Source organism: Pleurodeles waltl, chromosome 1_2 (assembly GCF_031143425.1).
Source record: "Pleurodeles waltl isolate 20211129_DDA chromosome 1_2, aPleWal1.hap1.20221129, whole genome shotgun sequence".
NCBI classification, from domain to species: domain Eukaryota; kingdom Metazoa; phylum Chordata; class Amphibia; order Caudata; family Salamandridae; genus Pleurodeles; species Pleurodeles waltl.
In genome coordinates, this window is record NC_090437.1 from 1,322,286,162 (window position 1) to 1,322,310,713 (window position 24,552).

General features: G+C 46.9%; 1 protein-coding gene across 1 annotated transcript in view; it reads left to right on the forward strand.

Moving 5' to 3' along the window:
- Positions 1 to 3,489: 3,489 nt before the first annotated feature.
- LOC138251454 (uncharacterized) overlaps positions 3,490 to 24,552 on the forward strand; it is a 29,756-nt gene continuing 8,693 nt past the window's right edge. The window contains exons 1-2 of the mRNA XM_069205651.1: positions 3,490 to 3,617; positions 15,647 to 15,770. Of these exons, the coding sequence (XP_069061752.1) occupies positions 15,686 to 15,770 (85 nt within the window). The 5' untranslated portion in view covers positions 3,490 to 3,617; positions 15,647 to 15,685. The remainder of the gene's footprint in view (positions 3,618 to 15,646; positions 15,771 to 24,552) is intronic.

Here is a 24,552-nt window from a genome sequence, read left to right on the forward strand (position 1 = left end):
TTTATTTCATGCTTCTGATGATGGACGCTTACCCTGTGGAGCATCTGTCTCCCCGATGTGGAGGGAGTCTTCCTGGCTGGATATCAGTCTCTCCATTCATAATATCACCCAAACACAAGGGAGGCAGGTCTATAAGGTCTATAAGCTCTATAAATGCTTCCAGCCATTGCTGTTCAGCTTCTCGCCCTTCCCACCCCCTGTTTTGGGGTATTTAGGCAGAGGCCACACAGGTACCAGAGTTCTAGCGCCTAAATGCAGCGTTAGACTCTGCCTGGTCATCTAGCGTCTAAAGTACTCAACCTGACACCTTCAACAGAAGTACCTTCCCTGCAATTGATGGAGAACACCCTCACTGGCAGAAGCACCCATTTGGAGTAGTTGGGCACAGCTCGTTCCCATACTCCTAAAGGTGACCTGTAGTGACCTTCCCCTATACACGCCACTCTTTAACATGTACTAAAACCTCCTGCATGTCTAGAGGGTGGCAGACCTTCATCCGGTTAAACCATCAGCCCAGTCTCAGAGCCAGTTGGCACAGCGAGCAACACCCAAGATAGCATTGCCAGTCTTAAAATGCATGTTCTCCAGGCACTTTGTTGCAACCACGAATTGTGAGCACAGTTTAAAGTGCTCAAGGCTAACCCCAGAAACTACTATGACCTTTCCCACCCGGAAGTGCTGGTCTCATGGGGGATATTTGTAAAGAACAGAGCCCTGGGAGCATTGGTCCACATTGCAGCACAAAGGCGCACAGGTTAAAATCTCTGATTAAAATGTGTATATTCACATTCCTGAATCGCACATGAAAGTAGTCAAGGCAGAGGTTGTACCTGTGAAGACACAACACCACTCTCTTTGAAGCACAAAAAGCGTGGTGAAAGCGCAGCATGTGTTCTGAGTATTAAGGGCTTCAAAGCTCGGTTTTCATTCTCATGGCAAGTGTGCTGAGCTGACTATTCTACTGTTGTTTTTCAGGCAAATAAATCAGCCCCCCCTTAACAGAAAGAGCCCTTTCTAGACAAGAAACAGGTCTTCTCCGCAGCCTCCTCTGAGCCATTGCTGAGTCCGAGTCCCAAGATGGCTGCCAGCACTTCCTGGCTAATGTGTTGACAGCCAATCACATCTCACCATGGATCTTTTGCCTCCCTAGATATCTATAGTTTTTGACCCTGTAATATCTCAGAAACTACTGAACAGATTTACATCAAGTCACAATAAGCACAATCTGTGCACCAAGATATAGCTTCCTTCAAATTTGGTGTAATTCCGTTCAGCGATTCAAGGTGTAGGCTTGTCTAAAGACCCTATGGAAATTAACATAGGAAATACACTTTTTTGTTCCCCTCATTTTTCTCACCCCCCTCGAAACTTCCCATGCAAAACAAGATTCATTTGGCACACCCTTTTTGTTTGGAAAATGTTGTGACGATTCATCAAACGGCTCCAAAGACATAGCCAAGTCAAAAAAAGTTTTTTCTATAAAAACTAGGTCCTAACTATGACTACCTACTGCCATATTCCGAAATGCTTTGGCTATGTGTTGCCAATTAAATCTTCACTTCAATTCTACCCTGTGACGGAGACTCATTATTCACACTTGTAGCGAGATAGATGCCTCGCCTGGCTGGAGTAATTGTTTGGATAGATATACACATATATATGTATATATATATGTGTGTATATATATACATATATATATATATATACAGCACCTAAAGAAAACTTGGCTCTCACTTGGGAATTATTTGGTCGCCTCACCGTGCACCACCACCAATTTGCGATTTGGAGCACACCGGCAACCGCAATCTACAGTGTTTGCATTAAGGCTGGAGTGCCCCCCGGAGACTGTGTTGGATATTTGGAACTTTCCAGTACACAGGGAATCTGCTAAAGTGGTGGAGCGTGAGGAAGTTTTTATTACAACAGCAGTTGATTTTCATGATTGAAGTTCCTGGAGGAAGATAAGTGTGGCACCTAAAGAAAACTTGAGTTCTACTGAGGAATTATTTGGAACTGGAGGTGACAGGTATGATTTATTCATTTTGATGGACTGCAAAAGTAATCCGGACATGCTGGTTTGGATTATTGAATGCATGAAGAACACAGTGGTTTGGAGAATGAGCTTATTTTAGGATGAAAAGAAAGACGATAGCATTTTTACCCATTTGGTTTACTTGACACATGTCAAGCATTCAAACTGAATTTAACACAGTGCTCTCTACAGTTGATAAAGGCTAAAAAAATAGCCTAAATGAGTCCTGAGTGAGAGTCTGCTGAAGTGAACAAATGCCATGACTCTCAAAAAACCAAAGGTGAAGGCGCAAGTTATATTTACCTTAGGGCGTGAGTTATTGTAACTTGAAATAACTCTAACTATAACTTCTGAATTTCTATGGTTTTGTACGAGTAAATTCAGAACCTAACTATAACATCCCTGTAACCTTTGTTTTTTTTCAGTGAATTTCTAAGATTCTTTTAACATAAGTAAAGTAAAGTAATTTTACTTACTACATGGTAACCCAACAGCTGCTGTGCGGCTGGTGTTGGCCGCAGGGCTTGGCCTGTGGCCAGACCCTACAGCAAATCCCTATAAACACCCAACCCCAGGCCGCATAGAGCGGAAAGCTGGGGTGCGGCCAGCCCACATAACAATGCAAACTTGTGATGGGCCCACCCTTTGGCCATGTGCAGCAGGGGTTACCCATAGGGCCTGGCCTGGAATTAGTGTAGGAAGGAATCTGTGAATGTTTTTTTTTTCTTTTTTTTTCAGTGATCTTTTGCAAATTCGTTGTGACCGAGATTGACAAATTTATTATGACGTTACCTGGAGGGTGGGGCCACGCTGAAGATTGCATCGTACTCATGAATATTGTGCATCGTGAAAAAAATTATTTTACCCTCAAAGATCCCTGTATCACAGCCCTGAGGTCAAGTGCCTCCACCCTGACCTCTTATGCCTCTTTTGATTTTATGTTTTAGCCCCTGGGACCGTGTCCTGGGACGTTAAATTGGCAGCCGCAACTTTCTGGTCAGGTTGTGGCCAGCCAGTCACAGCATTCCTTGTGGTGAGTGCATTTGCGAATATGTGCGAGAGACGTGAGATTCCTGCATTATGGGACTCGTTCTTAGAGAGCATGCATGAGTAATGCGATGGATATCAGTCAGTTTACATATGTACTTAGGGCTAGAGCTGGCCTGGTAGTGTTTATTGTGTTTAACAAGGTGTGCCGACGTGATGGGATCTGGGAAGCACGAACCACACCCTAGGGCTTCACAGCACACAACTAAACGTTTTAAAACAACTTAATTCTCTCACATCTGTTTGTCGAAATTCCTCGCCCTCTGGTGAGTGGTTGCAGGACAGGAATTTCCTGCTGGTGATTGATTTCTTTGGTTCTGTGGAAACAGTTTTTTCTTTAAGACCTTCCTCCTAATTTGCATTGCAGGTTCTATATCTACAGGTATCTCCACTTCACTCACTAAGGGGGGTCCCACCTGAGGTGACAGGAGAGAGAAGCAGTCACAGGTGAGACCAGGCACCACCACTCACCCTCCTGAGCTGAGGGACGCCAGCAGCAGGCAGTGGCGAGACCAGACACCCGGTGGTCAGTCAGAAGGTGAGCACAAATGATTCTCTTCGCAACTTTGTGAAGATGAATAGATGAAAACCAGGATATCTCTGCCAAATGTTAGTTATTGTGAGAAATATTCAGCAACAGAAGGAATTGTAATGGCAACACGTTTTGAGAGAAACTTAGGCCCATATTTATACTTTTTTTGCACCACATTTGCGTCATTTTTTGAGGCAAAAGCGACGCAAAGTTACAAAATACAATTGTATTTTGTAACTTTGCACCACTTTTGTGTCAAAAAGCGGCGCAAATGCGGCGCTAAAAAAGTATAAATATGGGCCTTAGGGCCTGATTTATGAAAAGATAGCACCGCTTTTACGTCATTTTTGACGCAAAAGCGGCACAAACTTTCAAAATATAATTCTATTTTGTAGGTTTGCGCAGCTTTTGCTTAAAGAAATGACGTAAAGGCGGCGCTATCTTTTTCATGAATCAGGCCCTTAAAATGCAAACCTTTCATTTTTGTGCAAAAAACATATTCTGCCAGAAAAGTTTATGGAACTTGCAGAACTGTAACCCTAATTTCTCCATCACAAGTGCTTCCATCAACTAAGCATAACACCTCTACACTGATATCTCCACAATGGGAAACTACCAGGTTTAAGATTGGTCTTCCTTCCAGGTCACCTTAAGGCCAGATTAACAAGGGGTTTTCAAATGTACTGAGCCCATATAACGATTTGGAAACGCTTTTCTGGCTCATTAAACAGATTTAGAAAACCACACAGAACTGATATTTAGAAGGGGCATCCATTCTAAATACCAGTTTCTTATGGTGTGTAGCAGTGCTTGAAATGGAAAAATAGAAATGCAGGTACTCTGTGTCAGTGTGCCGGCTTACTTCTGATATTATGTTTATCTTGAGAAGTGCAGGTACTCTCCCTCTCGAAGTAAAAAAGTGCCAGTACTCACTACCGGACAGTACCGGCCCATTTTAAGCAATGGTGTGTAGTCATGATTTGCTACCAAAATCCATGATGTGCTGTGTGAAAGAAAGAGTGAAGGAATGTGCCAGATCTATCAAGATGGAGAAAAACGAAAAAGCGTCACAAACGGAGAGAGCAGAAAGCTTCAGATGTGAGCTGGAGTGGCAGGGAGGGGCTGTAAATAGAGTGAAGAGGCCCGAGATGGCTTCAGGAATACGCTGCATTGGTATTCGTTGTTCGCACGTTTAATAGCAGCAGCCACATATTTAAGAGGAGGGCTTTGGGCACCAGCATGTTTTTATTTACAAATTAAGCACTGATTAAGGGGCTTATTTGCAAGCCCCTCTGCACTGCCGGAGTGTCACTTTTAGCGGTGCACAATGCAGGGCCATATTTACAAAGCCATGTAAAGCCAGCCTGCGTGGCATTTCATGACCTTGTGAATATGATTATATTGGCTCCACATCTTATACCGTCCATGAAGTTTGATTAGTTGACTGCTGGCGAGGACAAAAGTGTGCTGCAGTGGCCACAAAAAAGCGTGTCTATCCCAATGCAAGGCAAACAAATGCATAAAGAGAAAGTTGCACATCCACCCCCCTGTTGTCTCATCCAAACAGATCCAGGCCTGGCTATCAAACCTAGTGTATCAGAGACGTTTTAAGGCATAAGGTAAGGTGAGGAATTCCCAGGACACCCACCTTCCAAGGGTCCCCCTTGGAAGGTATTCTGTGTCTCTCTAGCTTCCCTCTGTCTATTTCCATATCCAAACCTCTCTTCTCCCTGCCTACCACTACCTCTATTCTCTCTTTGCCCAGTGTCATCTTAAGGAATTTTGAGACATTTTTAACTGTATGTGAAACCAGGTTCGGAAAGTTTGCTTGGCATCATTCACTGCAGGGCCATATTTACAAGGCCACATAAAGCCACCCTGCGTGACCTTTCATATCCATGGAAATATGGACTGAGTCAATGCATCGCTAGTGGCTTCATTGACTCATCCTGCGACAGGAGGGCATGCCATGGGTGTTGTGGTGGGTTTTCCCATATCACACCAATGTCATTTGACACATACCCAGACTTGCAAGATTTTGTAAACCTGGGAATACATTCCCCAGGGGAGGAGTAAGGGAGGCACAACGAGAAGAAATACCTTTATTTCTCCTTGTTTTTCCTTTTTCTGTGTGCTGCATTCTGCAACACACATAAAAAGAGGAGAACGTCTCTTGTGACTGTTTTTGTCCAGGAAGGTGTCCCTTCCTGCTGAAACACAATCATCCCTCCCACACAGACACCCTTGCACCATGGTGCAAGGGGGCCTTATTTGGTGCATGGCAGCCCATTGTGCACCAGCACAGCTGAAAAGACAGGAATGTGCCGTATCTCATAGATACCCCACATTCTTTTGATGCAGAGCAGTGTAGCAGGAATCTGTGCAGCACAGCCCGACCCAAAAACTCCTTAATGAGGCCCTATGTGATTTGCCCAGAAACAAAGGATGTTTAGCCACCTACAGAGACTCCCTCCAGGTTCCCCAGCTTCAAAGTCGTCCGCTTTTGCAATTATTCCACATCCTCTCTCCTAGTGCTAGCACACTTTTGGCTGTCTAGTCCAAATGCAGGCACCCTTGCGCCATGGTACAAGGGTGTCTGCGTTGCAGGCAGGATTGTTTTTGCGCAGACATTGGACACCTTCAAAACAATATTTTGAGGCTTTTAACACTTTCTAAATGTATGGAAGAATGCAGCACATGTAGAAAGAGGAAATAACGAGGAGAAGTAAACATATTTCTATTCATCATGCCTCCCTGGGAAGGCATATCATTTTGATACATTTGCATGTCTACCACTCATGGTAAGTCTGGGATTACGTCAAAATCTATGAGTGGATGTGTGGGACCGCCCACGCTCCACCCACTGAATGCTTCCATGCGGGAGAGTAATGAAGGCAGTGACTTGCGTAACCTTGTGTTTCTACAGATTTAATAAGCACTGCATGGCTTCGCAAGGTGGACTTACTTTACTTGCCAAATCATATCTAGGTTTTGCATTGTCCTTAAGGTAGCTTGTGTGATGCAAGGGTGATGCAAAACTTTGATAAATATGCACCTAACAATTTGCCAACATTAACCATTCACAAATGAGAAGGGGTCGCCTCCCATTGTGAATGTTGAAAACAACATTTTTTTTAGTAGGAGGCAGTGGTCCAATTGATCACTGCATACTCCTAAACAATATTTGAGTGCAAATTGTGACTACTTTTACAAAATGCCAAACAACACTGCTGATGCCACCCAGAGAGATCATGAACACCCCTATAACTTCCTTGTCCCGCAACACCACACACCTGCATGATGCTTCTATTAATGATAGTATGCTAGTTATCACTGTGCTGTGGCAGCACACTATTGTCTTCGATTGTACCCTGCCCCTTTGAACCAATAACACTGTCAGCATGTCACTAGTACAGATATCCTGAGACAGGCCAGACACTCTGTTAGTTTCTGGCTACACACAGCTGTAGCTGTCTGGTGGCATTGCTAATGAGCTCTATACTACCATTATAAAAACATATCACAGATATCCAATATGTCTCAGATGAAGTGGTTACAAGCCAGATAGGTTGACTTTGCTGAAGGCTTCTTTGGTGAAGTTATTGATACAGTAGATATTGACAATTCTAAGTATTGTAAATAATAATAAAAGCTACTGTTAGCCATTTTAACTTTATTCACTTCCCCAGTCTCAGAAGAATGAACATGTGACCTGTACTCAATACAGACATCAGCAGAGATCACCTACCTTACTGAAGTATCTTTCTGTATTACATTAGTGCAACAGAGCCCCACCTCCAACATAATACTCTACAGTGCTCCTATAGGCTAAAGTATCCTTTTCCCTGGTGTTTTATTGTTATTCCACAGCCGTCCAGGCAAATTGGTTGACATTTTATAGAGAGGAAGAGGACTTTTCCTGGGTGATGCTTGTGTTCGCCTGTATTTGAGAATAATGTCACATATACAGTGTTCACTGCGGATGCAAACATGATGCTTTCGTTACACATTGCAGAACCACATTTCTTGTGTTCTTTAGTGCTCCGCTACCGCCACCATGTGTGCACCATATTCAAAATACGGCACACTATGGCGCAGGGTGGAGGGCAATAGCTTAACTTTTTTAACGCTATTGATCTACTCTGCAGGAAAAGTAGCAAAATTCTGGCACTACGCCTGCAGAGTAAATAAGGGCCAATTGTATTAAATGGCATGCCCCCTTTTAATGCCTGCTCTGAGCAGGCAGTGAAAGTGCCAAAAATATGATCCAAGGAAATCTGTTCGATTTCCTTGCGCCATTTTTCCAGCCTCCCTAACGGGGGAACCCCCCAGTAGCATACATTATGTCTGGTGCAGGCATAATGTAGCTCAAAGGGTTACAAAGTGGTGCAATGCATGCATTGTGCCACTTTGTAGATATGGCGCTGTGTTTTTGGCCTTCTAATGCCACATTAGCATAAAAATATGGAGCTAATGTGCCATTAGAATTGCGCTAGTGGCTCTTAAATATGCCCCATAGTATCAGAGATGTTTGAAGGCATGGGCAAAGTGGGGAATTGTCCAGTGATGGCCCCCACCATCCAAGGGCACCCCTGGGAAGGTATTCTTTGGCTCTCTACCTTTGGCCAGGAGCTCGCTCCCCTACGATCGCAGCACCACCTTGCTGCCTCCGTGTCCCCGACCCCCGCCCACGCTGCTGCTCACGTGTTCGAGGCCCTCCTCCACCAGCAGGCGCCCGCCTGCGCCTCATCCTTAGTGTCTAGTGGGCTTCTGGTGGGCGTCGCTAGACTTCTGCTTTAATACTTTTTGGTTTCTGTGCTCTGTTTTTTATTTGTGCCGTGTCCATCTGTCCCATTTCACTCTTTGTGCTTGTGCCTGTCTCCTGCCCCGTGTTACTATTGTGCCATATCCTTCTGTCTGATTTTACTCTTTTGTGCCCGTGTTATTATTGTGCTGTATCCTTCTGTCTGATTCGACTCTTTTGTGCCCGTTCCTGTCTCCTGCCCCATGTTATTATTGTGCAGTATCCTTCTGTCTGATTTTACTCTTTTGTGCCCGTGTTAGTTTTGTGCTGTATCCTTCTGTCTGATTTTACTCTTTTGTGCCCGTGTTATTATTGTGCCGTATCCTTCTGTCTGATTTTACTCTTTTGTGCCCGTGTTATTATTGTACCGTGTCCTTCTGTCTCATTTCACCCTTGTGCTAGTGCCCGTTTTTTGCCGCGTCTATCTGTTTTGTTCCACTTTTTTCTCCTGCTTTTGCCCCTTGTGCGCTCCCCCGCTCCGGCTCTCTCTGAGCCGCTCACCACTTCCCTTGCCGCTGCGTCCCTGCGGCCCCGCCCCCCTCGTGCCCCCATTCGCCTCTCCCTCCCGCCTCCCAGCTGCTCCTCCCTCCCGCCTCCCTTCTTAATGGTGGTCGCTGCGTGTCGAGGGTGAGCGACCTCTGACCTACCTTTGGCCAGGAGCTCGCTCCCCTACGATCGCAGCACCACCTTGCTGCCTCCGTGTCCCCGACCCCCGCCCATGCTGCTGCTCGCGTGTTCGAGGCCCTCCTCCACCCGCAGGCGCCCGCCTGCGCCTCGTCTCTGGTGTATAGTGGGCTTCTGGTAAGCGTCGCTAGACTTCTGCTTTAATACTTTTTGGTTTCTGTGCTCTGTTTTTTATTTTTGCCGTGTCCATCTGTCCCATTTTACTCTTTGTGCTTGTGCCTGTCTCCTGCCCCGTGTTACTATTGTGCTGTATCCTTCTTTCTGATTTTACTCTTTTGTGCCCGTGTTATTATTGTGCCGTATCCTTCTGTCTGATTCTACTCTTTTGTGCCCGTGCCTGTCTCCTGCCCCGTGTTATTATTGTGCCATATCCTTCTGTCTGATTTTACTCTTTTGTGCCCTTGTTATTATTGTGCCGTATCCTTCTGTCTGAATTTACTCTTTTGTGCCCGTGTTATTATTGTGCTGTATCCTTCTGTCTGATTTTACTCTTTTGTGCCTGTGTTATTATTGTGCCGTGTCCTTCTGTCTGATTTCACCCTTGTGCTAGTGCCCGTTTTTTGGCGCGTTCATCTGTTTTATTCCACTTTTTTCTCCTGCTTTTGCCCCTTGTGCGCTCCCCCGCTTCGGCTCTCTCTGAGCTGCTCACCGCTCCCCTGCCGCTGCGTCCCTGCGGCCCCGCCCCCTCGCGCCCCCATTCAGCTCTCCCTCCCGCCTCCCAGCTGCTCCTCCCTCCCTCCTCCCTTCTTAATGGTGGTCGATGCACGCCCGCGCCGCTGGCGCGCCGGACCCGCGCCAGAGGCAAGCCCATCTGCACCCGTCTGTGCCTGGACCGCGACCAGCGCCACCCCCCCTGGTCCTCGGAACCCCCGCACCTCCAGACGTTGCTACACCGCCAATGACCGTATCTCCCTCAACCCTGGCCACAACACAGACTGCTTCCAATCCTCTCCAAGGAACACCTTTGGCCCTTTCTCCTGCCACACCTGCAAATTCACCTGCGAAAAAACAGCGAAACCACCCAAAGCTGAATCCAACCACCTCCACTGCATACTCCTCAACACCCGCTTTGCACGAAAGCACGCCATCGCACTCTGGGACCTGCTCAACACCACCGCCCCAGAGGTAGCATTCCTGACCGAAACCTGGTGGAACGATTCCTCAGCACCCGACATCGCCATCCCGAACGGCTACAAGAACACCTGAAGAGACCGCACCTATGGCATTGGAGGAGGAATAGCCATCGCCCACAAAACCACCCTCAAAATCTCCACCCACACGGACGACACCCTCAAGACCGCCGAGCACCTACACTTCCAGATCCACACCGATCCCAACACCACCCTCAGACGAACTCTCATCTACAGACCCCAGGGCCCACGAGCACCCTTTAAATAACACCATCGCCAAACTCGCCAGCACCCACGCACTGCCCTCCACGGACTACATCCTCCTCGAAGACCTCAATTTCCACCTCGAAAACAACAACGACCCCAACTCCACCATACTGATCAACACCCTCGCCAACCTCGGACTCCGACAACTCGTCACCACACTCACCCACATCGCCGGCCACAAGCTCGATCCCATCTTCACCACAAGCGCCGACGTCACCTTCAACCACACCACCGAACTCTACTGGACCGACCACCACTGCATCCATTTCACCTTCAAGAAACACACCAAGCACCACCGCCCCCAACAACTACCTAGCCGCCGCTGGAGCAAAGTCACCGCAGAACAACTCAACAATACCCTCACCCAGAACCCCCCCCGACCCCACCGACCCAGACATCGCCGCTCTCAACCTCAGTCAGTTGATCACCAACTGAGCCAACTCCTTAGCGCCACTCAAGAACCCTCCCAACAACCAAGCCTGCAAAAAAGCCACCTGGTTCACCAACGAGCTCCAAGCCCCCAAACGCGACTGCCGGAAACTAAAAAAGAAATGACTCCACGAACACACCCCCGACAACCACACAGTCCTCAAGGACGCCTCCCGCAGGCACCACCAACTCATCAGAACAACCAAGAGATCCTCCTTCAAAGACAGCCTGGATAACAACGCACACGACAGCAAAGAGCTCTTCAACATCGTGAAAGAACTCTCCAACCCAAGCACCAATGTCAATGACATCCCACCATCTCAAGCACTCTGCGACTCCCTGTCCACCTACTTCCTCCAGAAAATCACCTACATCCACAACAGCTTCCCCACCACAACCACACCAGACCCCATCCCCGGAAGTACCACCCGCACCAACCACCTGACCTCCTGGACCAACGTCAACGACACAGAGACACTCAAGATCATGAACTCCATCCACTCAGGATCTCCATCGGACCTGTGCCCTCACCACGTATACAACAAAGCTGACACAATCATCGCCCCCCAACTACGGAAGGTCATCAACATCTCCTTCGAAATAGCAACTTTCCCGGAAAGCTGGAAGAATGCTGAAATCCACGCCCTCCTGAAGAAGCCCAAAGCTGACAGTCAAGATCTCAAAATCTTCCGTCCCATCTCCAGGCTCCCATTCCTGGCAAAGGTCATTGAAAAAATCGCCAACATGCAACTGACCCGTCACCTCGAAGACAACAACATCCTGGACCCTTCCCAGTCAGGATTCGGATGGAACCACAGCACCGAGACCGCCCTCCTAGCCGCCACAGACGACATCAGACGCCAACTGGACAACGGAGAAACATCAGCCCTCAACCCTCTGGGACCTATCTGCCGCCTTCGACACAGTATGCCACTGCACCCTGATGGCCCGCCTCTTCGAAGACGGAATACAAGAATACAAGACAACTGGATCGCGTCCTTCCTCCACGGCCGAACCCAAACGGTACGCCTCCCCCCCTTCTGATTCAAAGCCACCAACATCATCTGCAGCGTTCCCCAGGGCTCCTCCCTCAGCCCGACACTGTTCAATATCTACATGGCCCCCATCGCACAAATGGCCTGCCAATACGACCTCAATATCATCTCCTATGCCGATGACACACAGCTCATCCTCTCCCTCACCAAAGACCCGCACACCGCCAAAACCAACCTCCACAAGGGCATCAAGGCTATCGCCAAATGGATGAGAAACAGCCAGCTGAAGCTGAATTCGGACAAGACGGAGGTCCTCATCCTCGGACCCACCCCCTCAGCCTCGGACAACTCATAGTGGTCGACCACACTGGGAACCCCTCCCACTCCCACCAACCATGCACGCAACTTAGGCTTCATCCTCGACTTCTCCCTCTCCATGTCCAAACAGCTCAACGCAGTCTCCTCATCCTGCTACAACACCCTCTGCATGCTCCACAGGATCTACAAGTGGATCCCGATTGAAACAAGAACCGTGATACAGGCCCTCGTCAGCAGCAAGAGAGACTACGGCAACGCACTATACACAGGAATCCCTGACAAACACCTATGACGCCTCCAGTGCATCCAAAATGCCTCCGCTCCACTGATCCTCAAAGTACCCCGCCGCAACCACATCTCCCACCACCTGAGAGACCTTCACTGGCTCCCAGTTGACAAGAGGATCACTTTCAAGCTACTCACCCACGCACACAAGGCCCTCCACAACACCGGACCTGCCTACCTAAACTGCAGGCTCGGATTCTACACCCCCACCCGCCAGCTCCGCTCCTCTAACCTCGCCTTGGCCGCCGTCCCCCGCATCCAGCGAAAGACCTCCAGCGGCAAATCCTTCTCCTACCTCGCCGCCAAGACCTGGAACTCCCTCCCCACCAACCCACGCCAGACTCAAGACCTACTCGCATTCAGAAGACTCCTCAAAACTTGGCTCTTCGATCAGTAGCAGCACCCCTCCCCCCTTCCCCAGCGCCTTGAAACCCTCACGGGTATGCAGTGCGCTTTATAAATTCTCTGATTGATCTAGCTTACCTCAATTTCCATATCCGAACCTCTCTTCTCCCTGCCTATCTCTACCTCCATTCTCTCTTTGCCCAGTGTCATCTTAAGGACATTTGAGACATATTGCAACTGTATGAGAAACCAGGTTCTGAAAGTTTGTTTGGCATCATCCAGGTTACAAGTAGCCCAAATGTGAGTAATAAAATTCAAAGTTGAAACCAACAAGAGGCTCCAAAATAAGTCTTACTCAGGGCCCCAAAAATACAACACAATGCAAATATTTAAATGTCTATAATAATAATGCAACCATATTCTCGCTCTTTGACTTCAACTCAAATACTTTAAAACCTTCAAGTTCAATTTTCAGTGCCAGAGTTTACTGTTTCTATTGTTTTTTTATGAAATGGCAATAAAATAGCACATGTGAATTAAATGAGCACATCAAAGAAAACAATTACTTTTGACCCTTTAGGTTCACATAGCAGATCAGCAGATGTGCAAAAGAAGCTGTAGTCGAAGTGTTCTGTGTCCATACACATCGGCTCCTGGTGTTGAAAATGCCACCATTGACATCAAATGCAAAAACAACGAGGTGATGGATTGAATTCACAAATTAATCTCAGCCACTGCAAATCTCTTGGGGGCCACAATCCAATCGATTAGTTTTTGCCCACCATGCCAACTCAGTTTTGATGCAGCCACATTCTAATCGGCCTTGAACCTGCACCTCATGGTAACAGTCCAGCTCAAACTACCAGTCCTGGTCCTTCCTGAACCAGAACACCTACGAATGGTTTTAACCTAGTTCTGGGTTCATCAGCTGGGTATAGCTTGGATCCAGTGGCACTGTGAGCCTGGGACCCACAACTGGGCATACCTGGTCCACTTAGGGAGTCAAATGCAAAAACAAAAAGGTGATTGATGGAATGATCAAATTCATCTTGTTTTTCACCCACCATGATACCATGGGCATGCCAGATGGGGATGAGGGTTGGCAGGTAGTTTGTTCCTCAGACGTAGGGCCTCATTACAAGTGTGGCAGTCCGAGGTCTGCCACATTCGCATTGACAGTCAGACCCCTGCAACTTTGGAGGTCTGACCACCCAATTACAACCCTGGTGGGAAGACCCACCAGCGGCCACCGTCCCTGCCGATGGCATGATGGCGGTAGGGCTTGTAACCAGACAGGGAGGAAGTGAACTCAGTGCCACCCGGCTGATTACAACCTCACTTTCCACCAGCCTTTTCATGGTGAGGACCCCGTCATGTAAAGGCTGGCAGAAAGCCAGTGCCGGGGGCCAAAGGGGGCCCCCTGCACTGCCCATGCCAGTTCAGGGGCCCTCCTGCCCAGGACCGTTGGAATGTGCACTGTCTTCCAAGGGTGCTGGAGTGTTAGGTTTTTGGCTTCAGCTCCCTTAAAGGAGCAGAGTCCAATATCCTAACACTGTTCCCTCCGGTCAGCCTGGCAGGAATGCGTATTACAATGTCTGCCGAGCTGATGCACAGCGAGGCTTCAAGCCATACTAAAGCTTAAAATTCAGAAGCAGGCTTAGTCTCTCACTCAGTCCCTCATGGCAGGAACTCGTTATCAATCAATCAGAATTTATGCAGCCCAACACTGTCACCCCTAGGGGTATCTGGGCACTGTGGGTGCAACGTCTCCGTCGGAGAGCTTGCCCACAGTCTGCTGGACAGGAGAACTGTTGCAGGGGGAGGTGGCACCAGGACCTGGTTAATGGGGTCAAGCGGCAGCCTCCATTGAGTAGGTACTGGGGAAAGCAGGGTACTGGGTGGTGGGAGGAAGGAAATAGCTGGAAGAGGGAAACAGTGGGAAGAAGGAAGAAAAGGCAAAAAGGAGCCCAGAAAAGGCAGAAAAACAAGCAGAAAAGTAGCAGAAAGGGCAGAAAAACAGGTAAGACAGAAACACAATAAGAAAAGTAGCAGAAGATGAAGAAAAAACAAGCAGAAATGTATAGATAATGAGCATAGAGGACGCAAACAGAAGGCAGCAGAGGGTGGTGGACTGCAGATGAGCTGAACAAGAGAACTGTCACAGGGGGGACTGGCACTAGAATTGGAGCTGACAGCGGAAAATACTATGGACACACAGTTGTATGATTTATCCACAGTAAAAAGTGATAAACAGTTGTAGCTTTCCTCTGAAACTTGTGGCTGCTGCTGTTAAATGTCCAAGCACAGAATAGTGAGGCAGCGTAATTGTGAGGCCATCTCGGGCCTCTTTAATCCATTTACAGCCACTCCCTGACACTTCAGCTCACTCTTGCAGCTTTCTGCTTTCTCCATTGTGACACTTTTACATCTTTCTCTTCCTCCATGTTTCCCATTATTGTCTTTTGCTCACAGCAAATGCCTGATGCAAAACAAAAATAAGTGCTGGCCCCCAACAATAAGTGCTGGTGCACCACATCGGCATCCACAGGCTCAAATTAAGCACTGGTTTCATCTCTAATTCAGACATTTGAGCTGTTTGAAGGAGAAGGGACGGGAAAACGGATGGGTCGAGTTACAGGCAAACTCCTGCAGACCTCATTGCCTTTCTATGAATATTTTTTCAGCCACAATGCTGTTTTTGATTGTCGGAGCTTGAGATATTTACTTGTCTTAGTTTTTTACATGTGATAAATGATGTTTCTCTGCCCTCCTATGCAGGAAGAAGACCCGACTAGCAGATCACTCAGACCAAGCAGCATGGGATTCCAGATACTAATTTACTCACTGGCCATCACACTGTCCATCCTGGAAAGTTCCTATTGTGGCCCAGTTGCCATTTACAGTAAGTTATCTGAGACAGAAGTATGACTTACATCATGATAAACAGTGACTTCATACAGTGACAGTGGTGATCATGAGTCTATTAAAGATCTCCCCCCACAGCAAGAGGGTGAAAGGCCATCTCAACCTTCCAAAGAGTAATAAGAACAAAGATCACAGGTTCAGTGGTCGATTCATTCCTGGGAAGTACCCTGTATTTCATGCAGTCAATGCCACACTCCACATAATGTGCAGCTCTCAGCTTTAAGGATGTCTCCATAGTACACATGCTCTTAGTCGGTGCTTAGGCCTTATTTAGAAATGATCAGAGGGGACTTTATTCTATGAGCTGCTTTACTTATGATTCGAGCACAAACAGGAGTCTGCACCTGATTCAGGCCTAGCACTTCCCTGCAGAGTTTTTTCCATGCCCAAATTTTACTTGCTTAAAATAGAGTTGTGATATTAGCACTTTTTAATAAATTGACACAGCAGAAAGTTGTGCCCGTTAGCATCTGTTAAATGGAGCCCCAGTGGCACAGAGCAGAGCTCATCCATGTGTGTAAAGTCATGGCTTGGGCAGTTACCATAATGGAGTAAAGCCCAAAGTGTCCCTGTCTTAGAGCACAGAGCAGAGCTCATCCATGTGTGTAAAGTCATGGCTTGGCAGATAGTAGGCAGGGAAGAAAGTAATTCAAGTGTAAAGTCATGGTTTGGGCAGAAAAGAAGGAAAGTCATATGTGTCCCTTAGGATGAAGATGAGAGTGTGTCCATGTGTGTAAAGGCATGTCTTCGGTAGGTAATAGAATGCAACTAAAATCATATGTGCCTGTAAAGGCACAGGACATGGCTCATCTATGTGTGAAAAGTCACAGACTGGGCAGTAAATAGAAAGGAACCAAAGCCATGTGTGTCTTTGTCTGGGGGCTCTGAGCAGGGCTCATCCATCTGTGTAAATTCAAGGATTGGCCAGTTAATAAAATGGTACAAAAGCCACATGTGTCTCTAAGGGCAGAGAGCCGAGCTCATCCATCTGTGTGGTCATGGTTTGGGCAGTTAACACAAAGGGACTAAAGTTACATATGCCTTTGTCGAGGGGCACACAGTAGAGCACATCAATATGTGTAAATTCCTGGCTTAGCCAGTTAATCGAAAGGGACAAAATCCATTTGTGTCACTAAGCAACTGAGTGGAGTTCATTCATGTGAGTAAAGTCATGGATTGGGCAATTAGTAAAGATGGAAGAAAGACATATGTATCTCTAAGGACCCCGAGCAGAGCTCATCCATGAGTGTAAAGTCATAGGTTAGCCAGTTAATAGAGAGGGACAAAAACCATATGTGTCCCTCTTGGTGCAGAGAACTCATCCATGTGTGTAAAGTAATGGTCTGGACAGTTAAGAGAAAAGCACAAAAGCCACATATGGTTCTGTCTGGAAGGTATGAGCTGCATTAAAGAATGATTTCATTGATGAGAAACTTGACCTTCACGCAGCGCTATGTTCCCCTTGAACCCATCACTTTTCTAGGCAGAAGATAGTACCATGTCTAGAGATGGTGCAGTCCAGATAGTGCGTTATAACGTATCGACACTCATGTCCTCACTTCATCCTCTAGACTACAGCAGTATACAGACTTTTATGCTCGTACTGCAGATCCCCAGACCCTCATTTAGAATGGCCTGATCAATCTGTGATAACACCACAATTGTAGTTATGTCACTGATCCCTGCACAATTTGTATCAGGATTCTGAATCATCCTATTGCTGGATCTGTGATGCAATAATAGTGCATTGCTCCACATCAGTCAAAACCTATATTCAACAATTTTGACCACAATAAAGGCACAATTTGTAAGCATTTTTCACACCGAAATTGATTGTACAACTGCAAAACTACATTTGCTAAAGCTCCTATGTTAAGAACACTACACCACGATGCATTAACCGTTGGCAGCCCAGCTTCCTTCCCTACCGCTCATTGACTTTAGGTTTGTCTTTGACCATGTACAGCTCCTATGAGGTTCACCATCACTAGCAGAAATTGATTGTCTGCTCAGAAGGGGACAGTAAACGTGTGGCCTGGTACCAATTCTCACAGCTAGGTTTCTGGCAGTTAACATAAAGAACCAAAGCCATGTGTTCCTGCTTTTTTTTCTTTTTCTCCTCGCCCTCCTCCTCCTACGCCCCCTCTTCCTCCTTCTCCTCATCTTCCTCCTCCTCCTACTTCTTCTTCTTCTACTTCTTCCTTCTCCTCCACTGCTCCCTCCTCTTCTTCTTCATTTTGATCTTCTTCTTCCTCTTCTTCATCCTTCGAGGGGTTTGGAGTGATGTCAAATAGACAATGAGAGCAAAGGTTGAGTTGTCTATGATGTCACTCAGAACCCTAATGTGAAAAACATCCCCATAATTGCCTTTTCGCCCAGGCATTATTTTATGTTATGTATGGCCTCTAAATTCACCTGTCCCTACGTTCAACTACTATGCAGGGGCAGAGGATAATGGGGGAGTTACACATAACCTGCCATTTCCTCCCTGATGCAAATGTAAAAAATAACTATCTTACCTGCTATCCTTAACCAAAACCCACTACCTCTCCTGCCTTCCTTCCCCCTCCTGCAGTTGTGCTTTCTGCTTTCAGTCAAAGCAGACCAGCAGAGTTGCACTGACAGGCTCTCAGAGATACCCCCAGCCTGGCCTGAAGGCGTTTATGGCATCACCACAGTTTTGTTATGAACTGTTGTGATGTCACAGCAAGGAGTTATGACAACAACAAAGGTCATTTACTGGTGACACACAACTAACATAATTTCAACAATTTCAGCAGATTTAAAAACTGAGGGCCTGAGTCCCATTGCGGAGATTCCAGCCTGGGTGCTGAGACTCCCCCACGACTCCGGGGCCTCCTCCATGAGTGCAGAGGCCCTTTGTGAATCAGGTCCTGAGGATAAAGAATTGGAATGGCAGCAGAATGACTGCTAGTTAAGTATAAATACACACTTTGAAACACACATTATGGTTGTGTGAAATTTTAAAAATGTCTTTGACAAGTTTTTTTTCTTTCTGCAAAGGTAATCATTAAAAACACTAAAACTTAACCAACTAACAAAACAAAAAACTGTGTAGAAAGGCAGCAAAGCTGGGTTAAATAATTATAAGCAACCTCGCTGGAAAAAACTTTGAGAAACGTAGAACAGTCTATAATGATCTTTATGAAACTCACCAGCCACTTTCCTTTTACAAGCATCATTTGTCTCCTGCAATTAAACCACCTCCTAATGTTTTATCCTGTCAAAATTGTCTCCCCAAGTTCAGGACTATCCTGCTAGATTGATATCATTTTCAATTAATGCTGACTCACTGGACAATTTAAATATGAACATTTCACTGGAAATAGTTCAATTTTTGCTACAAAAAGTAAATTGAATTGCACTATTTACTTGCTTTTCTGACAGTACTAGGAACACAAGGATATGTGACTGACAGACTGAACACATTCATACAGTACCAGGGCACACCATACACCATACAACCTGGGGGCAGATTTATGAAAAGTGGCACAGCATCTAGTGCATGGCCACTTTTCTTGCACGCCTTAGCGCCCCCCTAACACCACCATGTGTGCTCCGTATTTAAAACACAGCGCATCATGGCGGTAGGAAGAGGGACTAGAGCCATAGTTTTTTACGCTAGTCCAGTGCTTAGCAGGATGAGCTTCAAAAATTATTACGCTAATCCTGGAAAGCACCCAGGGGCCCATTAAACACAGCAGGTGTTAAAAAATGCTGATGAAAATGACGCAAAGAAGTCTCATAGGTTTCTTTGCCCACTTTGTAAATATGGTGAGGCGTCTTTGGCCTTCTAACGCCACATTAGCGTAAAAACATAACGCTAATGTTGCGTTAAAATGGCACTAGGCCCCCATAAATCTGGGCCTTGGTGTCTTGGTGCTAAGATGAGTGTTGAACCCTGTATGGAGAGGGTTGGCTCTCGTACCTACTGCCCCACCCTTAACTAGGGGGCAGCCTCAAAGTAGAACAGTAAACCAGAGGACAGATGACACGCAAATAAGTAAATGCTCTTAAAAACACTTCAGTTGCAAGCCAGTTCAAATGTTCAACTTTGGAAAATAATCAATAAATAGCAACATAAAAAAACACTAGGCTTCATTTATAAGGCCTTTGCACCACCATTGTGTCAGTTTGGATGCAGCAGTGGTCCTATCAGTGCTTTACACTGCTCCAGATTTACAAACTGAAGCATTGGGCCCAATGCTCTTGCTTCACATTATACTTGCGCCAGGGTAGGTGCTCCCACAGGAAAAGCCACACAGATCAGATGCAGTGAAATTTACATTTCGCTGCATCATTTAACACCTTTACCGCGTCACATTTTTACTGCCTGACCTGGGCTTTTTTCTATGAGGGCCCCCTAGCAATGCTGGAGTATTGTCATTTTTTTACGCAAGTCCAGCTATGCATGAGTTTAGAGCCAACGGATACGTCAGAATTTGGGAAAACGTGCACCATAGAGCTCTGTATTGTAAATGCAGCGCATTCATTGCATTATTAGGGGATTGTAGGGTAGAGCAAGAAATCTGACACATTGGGGCCAATGTGTCAGGATCTAGTAAATGAAGCTCATTGTTTATTATACTTTAACACTCAAACATGTCAACACACGTAAACTAGTGAGCCAGTATAGCTGGTTTGCTTACAAGAAGGCAACCTTTGGCTTTAGAGGCTGTACACACAAAGGGGCATATTTACAAGAAATTGGTGTAGGGCAGCGCCACAAATATTTTTTCTGCACTGCCCTAAGCCAAGTTGAGAGAACAGGAATGCACTGTATTTATGAGATACAGTGCAATCCTGTCCTTTCACCCAGTGCGGCTTAAAATTTGGTGCCTAGTGCCAAAGCAGGCACCCTTGCACCATGGTGTGAGGGTGCCTGCATTGCATCCAAGATTGTTTTTGTGCAGGAAGGGGCACCTTCCTGCAGAAAAAATAATAATCCATAAAGACGTTTTCCTCTTTCTCTCTTTCTATGTGTGCTGCACAGTGCAGCACACATAGAAAGAGGAAAAAACGAGGATAAACAAAGATATTCCTCCCCTGGGGAGGTGTACAGTTTTGATGCATTCCCAGGTTTACATTTACTCGTAAATCTAGAAATGCGTCAAAACCCAGGGGTGTTACTTGGGAAACCCCACTGCAATGCCCATGGAGCACCCCTCTGACACAGTGGAAGGCAACCCTGCAATTTGCGCTGTGTTGAATTACTGCATATCAATGAGGTCATGAAAAACCACGCAACGTGACTTTGTATGGCCTCGTAGATATGGGTCTGCCTATGCACTGCTATCCCCCAAAGTAGGCCTAGAATCTACACAACAGCATAACTCACAGGGGCATATTTAAGAGGCCCTAGCGCCACCTTCGCGCTGCCAAAGTGTACTTTATTTTATGCTAAGGCTGCGCTACAGTGGCTTTTTGCATGTGCCATATTTGCAAAGTAGTGCAGTACATGCATTGTGCCACTTGTAAACCCCGCATCACATTATGCCTGCACCAGACATAATGTACGCAGGGGGTGGGCATTCAGGCGCTAGGAGGCCTGCAGTGAAATTTAACAGATTTCACTGTGCCATTTTTGGCATCATTTTTAATTCCTGCTCAGAATAGGCATTAAAATGAAGTTCCCATAGAGACCTATGGGCCTCCTTGCACTTTGCTTCACAAGCGTCAAGATTCAAGAGGCAAGTGTAGCAAAGTGCCATAGTGCGTCTTATTATATTATAGCGTGGTGTTGTTAGGTGCCGGTAGAGGGACGCAGAAAAAGTGGTGCATCAGTCTCTAAAGCCGCGGTTTTTAACCTGTGGTCCAGGCACCAACCAGGCTCTGCGAAGACAATCAGAGGGTCCACGTCTGCATACAAAATTAAATGATATTAAAAGATAAATAAGGTGTTGTGAGAAAGTAGCCTCTTTCTAGCATCGTAACCCCCACTTTTGGCCTGTTTGTGAGCGTATGTCAGTGTGCTTTTACTGTCTCACTGGGATCTTGCTAGCTTGGACCCCAGTGCTCATAGTGAAAACCCTATTTATCAGTGTGTTTTGCCTGTCTCACTGGGATCCTGCTGGTCAGGACCCCAGTGGTCATAGTTTATGGCCTAATCTGTGTGTTGTCAGTAGTGCTTAACTGTGTCACTGAAGTTCTGCTAGCCAGAACTTCAGTGCTTATGCTCTCTCTGCTTCCAAGTTAGTCACTATAGTTTAGTGACTTCATATTCCAATTCCAATTGGCACACTGGTCCCCCTTATAAGTCCCTAGTATATGGTACCTAGGTACCCAGGGCATTGGGAGTCCAGGAGATCGTCATGGGCTTCAGCGTTTCTTTTGCCAGCCATAAGGAGCTCAGACAAACCCTTCTTCAGGACTGCCACTGCACACACTATTTCACAGCCATTTTCACTGCACTTAAGTAACTTATAGGTCACCTATATTTCTAACCTTCATTTACTGAAGGCTATGTGCAAAGTTACTAAGTGTGAGGGCACCGTTGCACTAGCAAAGATGCCCCCACGCTGTCCAGGGCCAATTCCCCAGACTTCGTGAGTACGGAGATACCATTACTCATGTGCACTACATATAGGTCTAAACCTATATGTAGCTTCACAGTGGTAACTCCTAATATGGCCATGTAAGGTGTCTAAGATCATGGAATTGTCCCCCCATTCCAAATCTGGTATTGGTGGGGGCAATCCCATGCATCCTTGGGGGCTCCACCATGGACCCCCAGTACTGCCAAACCAGCGCTCTGAGGCTTGCACTGTAGCTACAGCTGCTGCCACCTCACAGACAGGGTTCTGCCCTCCTGGGGTCTGAGCAGCTCAGTCCCAGGAAGGGAGAACAAAGCATTTCCTTTGGGAGGAGAGTGTTATCCTCTCCATTTGGAAATACGTGTTACAGGATTTGGAGGGGTTGCCTGTCAGAATTTCTGGAAATGCTTTGAAGGGCACAGATGGTGCCCTCCTTGCATAAGCCAGTCTACACTGGTTCAGGGACCCCCAGTCCCTGCTCTGGCGCGAAACTGGAAAAAGGAAAGGGAAGTGACCACTCCCCTGTCCATCACAACCACAGAGCTCCTCCAGTGTGTCCCTGGCGTTAGCTATCTTGTTTTCCAAGGTATGGGGACACTCTGGAGATCTCTGAGTGGCCAATGCCAGCAGGTGACGTCAGAGACCCCTCCTGATAGGTGCATACATGGTTAGGTAGCCAATCCCCCTCTCAGGGCTATTTAGGGTCTCTCCTGTGGGTTCCTCTTCAGATTCAGATTGCAAGTTTCCACCAGGAATCCTCTGCAACTCCAAAGTATCCAAACAGGCTACTATGACCTTGCAACTTCAGCTCCAGTCAGCAACTGCAACAGTTTCCAAGGTGTGCATGCTCTGAGGACTCCCTGTCTTCACCCTGCACCAGAAGGACCAAAGAGTGATGGAGTCGCTTCCCTGCTCCAGCAGGCATCTTCTAAGACGACGACCGGTTCTCTAGGACTCCTCTCCTGACGACGAGCGTGCTCCCTGGAGCACAGGTGGTGGACCCCTTCAACCCAGACTGTCCTATGGTCCAGCTGTCCAAATTTGGCAGAGGTAAGAGCCTGCCTTCCCGGTTTGCGACAGTACCCCTATGCACTGCGTCATCTCTAGCTCCTGAGGCCTCTGTGCACTATTTGCAAGAATCCTTCATGCACAGCGTGGCCCAGGTCCCCAGCACTCTATCCTTCGACGCTCAACTCACTGAGTTGTTCTCCGGTGGCGTGGGGCCTTATTTTGTAGTGCTGCAGCAACCATAATTTGCACCTTTTTTGTCCCCGTGTTCCGGGACTCCCGTGGGTGCTGCCTGGTCATCTGTGGATTTCCTCCAGTGTTGGGAGCCCCCTCTGCCTCCTCTGTCCAAGTTGAGGCCCCCAGGTCCCTCCTGGGTCAAGGAAGTGCCATTCTGATGCAAACTGTGACATTGCTTGCACCAAGGCTTGTTGGACAAATCCAGTGCTGCAACTCACCTGCATCCAACATCTCGACGTGGGACATCCTTTGCATCTTTCAGGAACCCACAGCCATCTTCTTTGATGCTCTTCCACAGACTTCTTCCAACTGGAGAATCCTCTTTTGCACCATCTTCTAGGTTGGCAGGGGCTCCTGCCCTTCCTGGAATCTTCTGCGACTTTTGTACTTGGTCTCCTCAATTCACAGGTCTTCCGGTCCAGGAATCCACCATTCGTTGCTTGCAGTCTTGCTTGTTTCTTGCCATAACTCTTATCACGACTTGTAGTGTGTCCTGAGGAAACTTGCAGTACTTTACTCCTACTTTCCTGGGCTCTGGGGTGGGGTATTTTACTCACCTTTGTGGTTTTCTTACACTCCCAGCGCCCCTCTACACACTACACTTGCCTTGTGGGGAATTTGTGATTCGCATTCCACTTTCTTAGCATATGGTTTGTGTTACCCCTAGGCCTATTTCTTTCTATTGCATTCTATGGTATTTTCTACTGTTTGCACTATTCTGTGACTATTTACTTACCTGATTTTGGTCTTGTGAGAAGGTAGCCTCTTTCTAGCCTTGTTACCCCCACTTTTGGCCTGTTTGTGAGTGTATGTCAGGGTGTTTGTCACTGTTTTCACTGTCTCACTGGGATCCTGATGGCCAGGCCTCAGTGCTCATAGTGAAAACACCATGTTTTCAGTATGGTTGTTATGTGTCACTGGGATCCTGCTAGTCAGGACCCCAGTGCTCATAGGTTTGTG